The 11,482-nt window shown below is 42.9% G+C and overlaps 1 protein-coding gene across 5 annotated transcripts in view; it reads right to left on the reverse strand.

Moving 5' to 3' along the window:
* The window catches only part of LOC114432687 (zinc finger protein 800-like), a 29,745-nt gene extending 20,204 nt beyond the window's left edge, over window positions 1-9,541 (reverse strand). For 2 of the 5 annotated variants that reach the window (XM_028400864.1, XM_028400860.1), the window contains exon 1: window positions 8,285-8,680. Coding sequence is in view for 1 of the 5 variants with exons in the window: in XM_028400863.1 (XP_028256664.1) it covers window positions 6,503-6,535 (33 nt within the window). In the remaining 4 variants the exon portion in view is untranslated. Of the gene's footprint in view, window positions 1-6,502; window positions 6,627-8,284; window positions 8,682-9,502 lie in introns of those variants that run through there. The other 3 variants (XM_028400862.1, XM_028400861.1, XM_028400863.1) reach the window with 3 other exon arrangements.
* Window positions 9,542-11,482: the final 1,941 nt, after the last annotated feature.

The raw sequence follows: 11,482 nt of genomic DNA on the forward strand, positions 1-11,482 counted from the left end.
CAGGAAAAAAGAGTATGAGTCTTCCTAGACATGAATGGATGGGATGTGACTTACAGTTTTTTCTGATTGCTTAAACACTAACAATGATTCTTATAGCACAATTTCTAAAACTATTAATAGTTTTAGCAAAATCACTCACTGAGTTTGCAAAACTAAAAGCAAAAAAACTGCTTTACACTCAATTTGCACTTTTGTAACACACAATTTGCAATTGTATAAATATAATAAACTTCACAGCACTCTTTTTGCTGAACTGTAAACACAACTCACTGCTTTACACACAACTTCCAAATGATCAACACACTCCTAGTAAAACTACACACATTTATGGCTGGTATTTACACTATTTTGCCAACTGTCTGGCTACACTGTCACATGTGAGAACAGTTTTACATCATTAGTTCACTTTGCAATCAGCATGAGCTCTGTAAATAAGACACAGGTAAGCTTCAGTGTGGAGAACAATGGAGGGAGAAGAAGACTGAGAAGAGTGAGAATTAGAGGAGGATGAGGACATGAGGAAGCAGGAGGAAGAGGAAGAGGACGAGGAGGTGAAGAGGAAGGAGGAAGGGTAAGAAGAAATAGAATTACTGATGTCATCGGAGCTACAATAGTGGATCATGTGATCAACCATGGAATGACCCTGAGGGAAGCTGGACAACGGGTTCAGCCTGAGCCGCTACACTGTAGCAAGCATCATGAGGACATACTGATGAGAATGGGTTAGTACAGTTCCTTCACTCTAAGTTTTTCTCTAATGAGAAAAACATCAATACTGTACATGTAAAACTGAAACTGTTACTCCATAGAATTGCTAGACATCCAGCATCTGGAAGGAGGCATGCGAGGATATGGACCAGGCATCATGTCAGGCCTGGATACGGCACTCCAGGAGACATGTTCCCCGGTGCCTTGGACTAGAAGACATTGCATGTGATGTTGATGAAATTCTGTGGCTGGACCCAGAGAGACAATGAGACTGATTTTCTCTCTCTCTCTCTCTTTCAGTGAAATTGTATGTTTTCTAGTGTTTGTTTTGATGTGTGTGAATAAACATTCATACTTGAAATTTGAATCCCTGTGTTTCTATAGAACTATTTATGACAAAAGTTTGACCTCACATGGACAGACCTTGTGCACAGAGAAAGCAAAAGCCAGATGTGTTTTCAGTTAATACCATCAGTGTGTAGTTGGCACATTGTGTGCTTAGTAATATGGTGGTTTGTGTTAACTGTGTGGTACAAAAATACCATTTTTACAAAGGTTTGAAGAGTTAAGCAAGATGTATTAGCTTTTGCAAAAGATCTACAATGTTTTGCTGATTTGGTGTAAGGTTTTTTTATTTGTGTGTAGAGTTTTGCACAAATAGCCAATAGTTACAGAAATGTGCTTAAGCAATCAGAAAAAACTGTAAATACTGTTAAAGTGCTTTTACAGTTTTTTCTGATTGCTTAAGCACATTTCTGTAACTATTGGCTATTTGTGCAAAACTCTACACACAAATAAAAAAACCTTACACCAAATCAGCAAAACATTGTAGATCTTTTGCAAAAGCTAATACATCTTGCTTAACTCTTCAAACCTTTGTAAAAATGGTATTTTTGTACCACACAGTTAACACAAACCACCATATTACTAAGCACACAATGTGCCAACTACACACTGATGGTATTAACTGAAAACACATCTGGCTTTTGCTTTCTCTGTGCACAAGGTCTGTCCATGTGAGGTCAAACTTTTGTCATAAATAGTTCTATAGAAACACAGGGATTCAAATTTCAAGTATGAATGTTTATTCACACACATCAAAACAAACACTAGAAAACATACAATTTCACTGAAAGAGAGAGAGAGAGAGAGAAAATCAGTCTCATTGTCTCTCTGGGTCCGGCCACAGAATTTCATCAACATCACATGCATGCAATGTCTTCTAGTCCAAGGCACCGGGGAACATGTCTCCTGGAGTGCCGTATCCAGGCCTGACATGATGCCTGGTCCATATCCTCGCATGCCTCCTTCCAGGTGCTGGATGTCTAGCAATTCTATGGAGTAACAGTTTCAGTTTTACATGTACAGTATTGATGTTTTTCTCATTAGAGAAAAACTTAGAGTGAAGGAACTGTACTAACCCATTCTCATCAGTATGTCCTCATGATGCTTGCTATATTGTAGCGGCTCAGGCTGAACCCGTTGTCCAGCTTCCCTCAGGGTCATTCCATGGTTGATCACATGATCCACTATTGTAGCTCCGATGACATCAGTAATTCTATTTCTTCTTACCCTTCCTCCTTCCTCTTCACCTCCTCGTCCTCTTCCTCTTCCTCCTGCTTCCTCATGTCCTCATCCTCCTCTAATTCTCACTCTTCTCAGTCTCCTTCTCCCTCCATTGTTCTCCACACTGAAGCTTACCTGTGTCTTATTTACAGAGCTCATGCTGATTGCAAAGTGAACTAATGATGTAAAACTGTTCTCACATGTGACAGTGTAGCCAGACAGTTGGCAAAATAGTGTAAATACCAGCCATAAATGTGTGTAGTTTTACTAGGAGTGTGTTGATCATTTGGAAGTTGTGTGTAAAGCAGTGAGTTGTGTTTACAGTTCAGCAAAAAGAGTGCTGTGAAGTTTATTATATTTATACAATTGCAAATTGTGTGTTACAAAAGTGCAAATTGAGTGTAAAGCAGTTTTTTTGCTTTTAGTTTTGCAAACTCAGTGAGTGATTTTGCTAAAACTATTAATAGTTTTAGAAATTGTGCTATAAGAATCATTGTTAGTGTTTAAGCAATCAGAAAAAACTGTAATAATATCTTGAGACTGACAATCACATATGAGTAAGATCCTGAAAATAAGTCATTACCATCTCCTCTCCTGTGCACTAATATAACTCTGAACAAATCACCTGCTACCAGGTAATCTAACTTCATGACTCACCGCCTAGGTAGCCATTTCACTCAATCCACGACTTCCAGCAGTAAAATCATTCTACCAACGTATAAAGCTATTTTTATGTTATTGCCATTTCCAGCCTAACGTCTTGCACCGACATCCATTAACTTAAAAATGCACCTGATAGTAAGCAAAAAATAAGTTTCATATCCAGTGGTAATCCATCGTGAATTCTGTTTGTGCCAGCTAGAAATCAATTTGTGGATGTGTTTCCCGTTTGGGAACGTCTCTTATTTTAGAAGACAAATCCTCGTTTGACCTTTTAGAAGCAACAGATGAGGATAAATCCACACCAGAGTAGGAGAAATTCCCCCTTAATGCCGCACTGAGGACTTCATCCTGTGTAATGCGTGCATACTGTATTATGGATGAGTGTGGTGGTCCGGGTGCCAAATGCTGTGTGGCAGCAGTCACTGCCTTCTTATTGTTTATGTCCTATGACTGTGTGTGGGGGAGTCTGACAGGACTTCCCTCTAATAAAGAGACTCCACACTCTGACATGATGCTGACTGCTGGGCTAGGAGACAGGCCAGTGATACCAACCTGTCCACACAGGGGAGTATGAAAAACAGTGATGTGGCCCACTGACAGAGTTCCCCTGTGTTTGAAAACACACACATTGTATAAATGCAGGATGGCTTGTTAAACAGGTGCTGCAGTCATAACCCATTTTACTTTAAAAGTAATCGAGTAATTAATTGTACAGTATTGCATTTCAGCAAGTATTGTGCAAATACAACCACTAATACATAGGGCTGAGACGACTAGTCGACTAATATTTGACGGCAAAATTCGTCGACAACTAATTCAGTAGTTGGCGAGTTGTTAGTGATGTCATCAGACATCAGAATGATTCTCTGGCTCGTGGCGTAGCAAAACAGTTTGGGCGCAAGAGATCCTGGGTTCAAAACCAGGATGAGTGGAGGAAAAAGTGTGCTAGACTGTATGAGAACCGTGTAGAGTCAACCGTAACACACGCACGCACGCACGTGCGCGGCAAGCAAAACATGAGCCCGGGGCTTCGGCCCAAGATCCTCAGCTTTATACATTGAAGTGGCAGCACGGAGGCGGATGAATCAACGACAAATCAGTGCTCCAAAGTCGTCGACTATTAGTCGACTTGTCATTAAGGTAGTCGATACGCGACTATTGAAATAGTCATTAGTTGCAGCCCTACTAAAAGAAAGTGTCACAAAAATAAGTACAATCACACAAAGACACAGATGGAGTCTTACAGACCACATCTCAGAAAGAAAATAAGTAAAAAGAAAATTTGCATTGAATTAATTGGCTGCCTCGAGTTTTTCAAAGGTGTTACAATCTCAATATACTGACACAATTATCCAGACATCTGCAGTAACTGGCTCTAAAATTCTAGCAACAGCACCAGTAACTATGAATCTAAAATAAGCATAAAGACAGGAGGAGTTTAACACTTCAGGTAAGAAGGCACTGGCAGAAAATCAACTCACATATCATTATCTGATCTTTCTCCCACAAACCAAATCCTATGTGACATCACCTGTGAAGTAGGAACCTCTGAATAGTTAACCCTATGGACAACAAATTCATACCAATCAGTCTCCTGAATCCTTCACTGCACAACACACTTCACAGGACAGGACAGCTGTTTGATGTTTGCAATAAGCTTGTCTTGTTTTTCTTTTATAACTTCCATCACCCCACTAAGCCAGAGCACAGTCAGCGGTAGAAAACACAGATAAAATGACAGTCACAGTTTCCACACCGAAAATAAAAGGAATCCTGTAAACTACATTCATTGTGTAGTCCTGATTCAAAGCAGCACATTAAAGCAATGTAAAGAGATGCGGCAGCAGAGTGTGGAAAAGGAGCACTCGGATTTAAATAAATATAGCCACGGGGAGATGCATAATGGGCATTTTCAGGCCAGGTGTGGATGCAGGGTGTACGGTCCCTGAAATCTAGTCTCTGAAATCACATGTAAATGTATAACTAACTGTGGATAATGATGGCAGCATGAAGTCTGGAAAACAGAATCCAAACACACACACACAGCTATTACATGAGAACACAGCCTGCAGCAAGGGGGGGGGGGGTCCTGGTACGACAGACTAAAACAAATACTCTCCAAGAAGTCGGAGACATTTCTATCAACCATGCACAGAAAGCAGAGCTTCCTTTGACAGGTCAAGCTGTGCTGACAGTGTTCACCTTCACCGCCAACACAACAAGATATCACTCTAAGTTAGGCTGCTGTACGTGGAGGATGGACACGGGATGAGTAACTCGGCTCACTTTTTTTTGGCCTTGCTAACTGTAACTGACTGGCAGGTTAATGTGTTTGTTGACTGACTTAACCTGCATGTAGGTTTGACAGGCTGACTCAGAGACTGACCACGACACTGCATCATTAAACTGACTGAATCACTGTGACATCATCAAACTGTTGCAGTCAGCATGGACGCCGGTGAGAAACCAACAAACACTGAGAGCTAAGGAAGTCACAAACATGATGGATGTTTGAAACAACAAACAGAAAGTCGAAAGATTTCTGCAGGACAATACTGTCAACGCCACCCCACTTTATTTCAGTCCCCTATAACCTACTTTGATATCCACAGCCATGTCCCAGTTACTCATTCATGTTCTTTCTGAAGGTTACACTGACCATTTCTATAGTGTCATGTACGGCATAATAGCATGCTAATGTTACAAGGCCTAATCAATACATCATGTAAACCAGAACCAGCTTTTCATCCAACATAAAAACACGGCCAGGTGTAGGTCTAACGCTGCTCAAAAACACAAAACAATTTGGGAACTTTAAACAAGAAACACATCATAACAGCCGGGCAGCATCTCCACCCAAGGGAGCATGTGTCATGGTGCAGGTAGCAATCTGGATTGATTTGTTTTTAACTGCACCTTCAGCTTCCTGGATGACTTGGAACCCATTTTTATTAAAAGTTCAGAAAGTGGGGAAGATGTAAAAACTGCCTTATACACTCAGAGAATGCAGGCAAGTACAAAACATCACTATAAATCAAGATGCTGAACATTTCTATCAATATTCACTCCAACAACTCATGTCATGGCACCAGCATGATACTAATCAGCCTGCTGATAAAATATATAAATATAAATCACTTCCCCGCACAGCCATGCCCTGTAACCGAACTCCACTCCACTGTTTTAGGACTTCATGCCGACTTGTGTGAAGTCTGGCGGATGAAACCACGCGCGGTGCCCAAAAGCGCAACAGCAACAAATAAAAGGTTCCTGGGTGGAAAAATACGCCCTGCTCATCTCCAAACCAGAAACGCGTGGCGCGCCGTAGATGTGACAAAACACGAGTGTCCGAATAATCCAGCCTTATTCTCTGCGCTGTTAGTAAAGGTTTTACGGTTATGTCGTCGCGATCCGATGGAAAAACGTTTATCCACACATGAGCGAGTCCAGCATAGCCACATGCACCGAGCACCATGAGGGGAGGATCGGACGGATACACTCCTCTCCGGCCGGCCTGTCGAGCCCCTGTAGCAGGTCTAAGCAATGTGTGTACGCATCCACTTACGCATCCCGGGCAGAGCGCTGGAAAGCTAAGCATCCAAAATAAACCGCCTGATCTTCCGTGTTGATTCAGAAATCCCAAGTTGGTGCACCGCTGGAGAGCGGAGGCGCACGGCGGTTGTTGCCGCCCGGGTCCCCTGTCTTACTGGTTCCCTTTCAGCTGGGGCAGCGTCAGCACAGCTCACACACACGGTCTCCATTTGCAACTCCATCGCCCCCCATGGGCGTGCGAGGCCGCGGGCTGTGACGCAAATGGCACTGGGTGATTTGCAAATGACATATCTTCCTAATTCGGCGTGGCCGCCGCGGGGTGCGGATCCAATTCAGCACATATTACACAGAGAAATGACCCATCCGATGGTGGGTGCCGAGTAAATAAAGGCGGATGAGCGGCTCGCTCTACGGGGATGCGGTTGCATAACTCAGGAAACTTAATAAAAATGTGCACGGAGCGAGCGATGCACGCTCTCCGTGGCTGATGTTCGCTGCTTGTTTCGGTTTGATCCTGACGGCCTGTAACGTTCACACTCAGCACACGATCAGGGATCGACTTTTGGCCAACAGGAGGACCCGAGCGGAGCGTGTGCACAGGGAACCCGGTGGCCTCGCTGTATGGTGGATGTGTGGTGGTGGCCAGCAGCAGCTAGGACGCATGCACGTAGCTGACGGGCAAAGACAGGACAGCCGGAGCGGGACTTAGGAGCACATTCACAGGCCATAAAGGGCCCGGCATGAATACTATTGTGCTCTTTTATCCAAGAGTCCCCCAACTATTTACAAAAGGTTGGCCAACACACACACACACAGGGGGAGAGAGAGAGACACACACACACACACACAAATATCGCGGCGAAATGGTGGCGACGGTTACAGCAGCTGCCACTGTTCTCTGCGCAAAGCAACAGCACAATCATTGCGCAGCGCTGGACTTCCCCAGTTTTGTGCAAACTGTGTGATTCGTCCAAAAAGACTTTTTATTTCTGTCTCATTCAGCCTGTCCTCGTCTGGCAAGCAAGCAGCGAACCAGAGCGCAGGGCAGTCGCCGTTCTCATGGCACGATTTGCATCGCCCCCATTATCCCCACGAAAATCTCCTTTTACGCGGTTATATTGTCAGCCGAAAAAAACGCCACTATTTTGAGCAACAAAAGGAGCAGCTTAACTTGATCAAAGGAGAAAAAGCCAAGTACAAAATGCACCTTTCAAGCCGTTAAAGAGAGGCCCCCTCATAACGATTGCAGCATGGCAGGGGAGTGCGGCGTAAAAACGAGCTAACCCGAATAAAACACACACAAAGACAAGGTGCAACAGTGCCATAAATACATCCATCACCCTTTCGGTAACAACGCTAAAGCACCCGCCGTCCTGTGGGTGAGCGCGGACTCGGTGAGAATTGTGTCGTTATGAATGTAAAACGCTGCGTTTTGCGGCTCAGTGCCACCTTTTCCAAGAAGCAGCTTGGCGCACAGGACCGGTGACCCTTCCATCTTTGCGCGTCCTTCTACCGAGCCGAACCGTGAAGGATCTGCTGTTCTGACCGGCTGTTATTGAATAAAACACATCGCTGTATGTGATTTTTATCTCTGAGGAAGTCCACGCTGCGTGTAAGGGCCGCTATAAGTGTCTGAAACTAGCCCTCTCCTCGTCGCGGCCAGGCAGAAACAAGAGGGCGATGACGCCATTTTCTGCAAAAACAACCATGCTCGGGAAGCCAGAGCGAAGCGGAGCTTTTAACCCGCTCCGCAGCCACCGAGTCCCGCTGAAACGCAGCAAAAACAAGTCCTTACCTTGTATTTCTCGGATGTGTGGAGAGATAACGTCTTCGAAAGGGGGTAGAACTGAGCGGTCGTTGCTACTTCGAGCCCGGATATTGTTTTATTTCGCCTCCCAGCGTCCCCGGTTCACTCCTGAACAAGTTCCTCTGCGAGCCGCGCTGTCTTTGTGCACCCAGAGGAGCCTCTCTCAGCGTTAACGCCGTCCTCTGCGCAAAGGTGCACCCTCTGCGTCCAAATCCAGGCCAAAATTCCAGCAGTCCGGGACGACACTGCGAAAAAAAGAAAGATTTGATGCGATTTAACGAGGAAAAGTTGATCATCTGAACAGCTTTGTAGCACAGCTCCGGTTCTGGTGCTTATTTATCTCCTTAAAACGCGCAACCTTTTCAGGACACACACAGCTCTCCACGAGAGTCCACGACGCAAACGCAAAGTAAAGCAGGGCTGGTTACACCCTCCCAGAAGTTAATCCAACACATGAAATACTTTATATCACAAATCTGCTGGAATATTATCTCATTTATCAGATTAACAAGATGGAGACTACACTGGGAATGATGCGACATCCATAAATGTATCCAAGAATTACACGATTAAGTATTAAAAATACATAATTTATGTCACAATTTGACAGTCCCGGTGGATTTATGAGTGAATTATTTACTATTTGAACCACATTTCATCCGTTTATTTTTCTTTTTTAGATCCTTATTTGTATACATACCCGATAAATACTCACCGAGTTAATCAATGAATGACAAAACACGCTAATTTTGGTCAATTGTTTACCTCCTTTTTAGCTCAATTGATATTATATTCACAATACGACCCCCATTAAAGTATGTTTTCTATTATTTGTTGTGTGTTCATTAACAAACATCCTCACTTCACTAGCAGGAAATTCTGCTCTTGACTTTAGTGAGAGCTGTGCTAGTCGTGTCTTACTAGCTTCAGCTTACAATAACATCACCTTCATTAGACTTGGTCACAAATAAAAACATACACCTAACTGTTTATGACACTCCAGCGTAATAAAACCAGGAGTTGGTCATTTTAGGTTGAAAAAAATTCAACATCACCAAGCGAGTTAGCATACGCTAACAACATATAGCAACTAGCCTTTTAGCTTGGTGCACATTTTCTTCTTTAAATAGGCTGTAATAATTTATAAAAGTACAGACTGCAGCAATGTTAGGCAAACTGTGTCATGCAAAGCCAACACATCCTTACCTTGTTTTCCAGACTGTTGACAAACACAGTTTGTTTAGTCCATTTCATATCAGCTCAATAATAACTGAATTAAACATCATTAACTATCTGTGGCTAAGCTAGCTCATGCATCAGGAGTGGGGGGGGGGGGGGTAGTGAAGATAATTGGCAGCAGCTGCTTCAAATGTTGCATTAATAACCATGTGATGGTGCAGGTGAGATGATTTGGAGGAGTATACAACTCATACAAGTGCTGTTGTAGTAGTGTAAACAGCCTATGATGCCTGCTGCAAATATAAGCTAAAGTTCAATTCACTAAAGTGAACCAGAAGTTTATTATGGTCCAATCTGACCATGTTATGTAGAATTCTGGCATTTTAAAGTGTAGTGTAAAACAATACACAACTAATTCTCGTATATAAGTTATTGCATTTTTTGTTTACATTGTTATTAGTGTTGGCAGTAACTGATTACATGTACAGGAGTACAGGAAGATAACTGAATATGAGAAACTACAGTCCTGCAACTCCTCTGAGATTTAAAAGTAGCTTAGTTCAACATGTTGGTACTTATCTAAAATGCTAGCTGACCGCTCGTAGACCCTTTATTTACTGCTTTTTTTATTGTTTGTTTGTTTCACTCTAACTTGATGCTCAGGAACAAAATATTGGTCTTCATCGTTTTTGTTTTCCCATCAGCTGAATTCCTAGCTGGATGCTTATGAGCATGAAGTAGCACAGTGATCATCTTGCTAAGCAGGTCTTTTCATCTGGTTTCTCAAAATAACACGATGCTTTAGGAATGTTAAAAGCTGAAAATGAAGTTTGTTTTTTTCCCCAATAGAGCATCATCATACTGATTCCAGGGTTCAGACTAAAGTTGGCTTCGTTGGTTAGGTGAGGAGCTGGAATGCCACATATAAATATTTCAATAAAATTCTGAACATACGAGTTGTCATCCTGTTGACTAGTGATAATATTAAATTCAATAACACTCCACAGACTGAATGCAAAGTGGGAATAAAGTATGTTTTCAGGGAGGGGGGGTTGAATCTGAGAGGTCCTATACGAGTTATAATCCCTGCAACAAAAGGTGCCCACCACTATCGCCTATACACAATTAACTAAAGCAGCAGCATTATACCATTATCATAAGAATGCTGTTTGCAATGAGGGAGGGGGGGTGAGGTGGGGGGGTAGAAACTCCTCTGCATTCATGGACGTGGTCGAATAGAGCCCGAGAGCTTTTATCTTCTCAATTACACACAGGCTGCATTTATCACACCACCTACTGACATGTTGGGACACTTCTTTGGACAAATAATTCGTTTATGCTGCTAATTTAAATGGCCTGGTTATAATTACAGCAAAGGGGGATAGCAAGTGAGTGTGTGAGGGGTGCGTGTGTGTGTGTGGGGGGGGGGGGGGGGGGGCAAATAAGATGCACTATGTAGCATCTAGTTTTAATAGAAAAATCACAAATTGTGCAGCTTTCCATTGATACTAATCAGCCTCCTCAGACGTCTGACACCTCCTGGAAGCTGAGCGCTAGCTGCTTTAATTAGGAATTCAGGAGGACGACCTGCGCGGTTATTGTTCATCCTACAGCAGGACTGTGTGCATAAATGAAGACTAAAATAAGATGTCACTTTTAAGGTGAGCATCTTTTTGGTGTTATACATATGTGGCTGGTGAGATTTGAAAAGGTGAAGAGGTGACTGACCACAAGGTGTCAATGTTGTCGGGAGTGTGTGTGTGTGTGGTTTTCAGGTTCAGGTAGAAGCGCCTGCTGGATGTCATGCTCAAATAGATCTGATTGGACGTAGCCATTTGCCTGGAGAGCAGGTAATAGATGGCTGAAGCTGAGCCATCTACAAACTCTGCAAGTTCAGCCTTTACACACTGGATATTATGATGAACATCTGTTCTTTATTTATTTGGGTTAAATTTCATAAAAGGACATCTTTAAAATGTGTTCCGAGGCTGGATCTTTACTTTATTA

Source organism: Parambassis ranga, chromosome 2 (assembly GCF_900634625.1).
Source record: "Parambassis ranga chromosome 2, fParRan2.1, whole genome shotgun sequence".
NCBI classification, from domain to species: domain Eukaryota; kingdom Metazoa; phylum Chordata; class Actinopteri; family Ambassidae; genus Parambassis; species Parambassis ranga.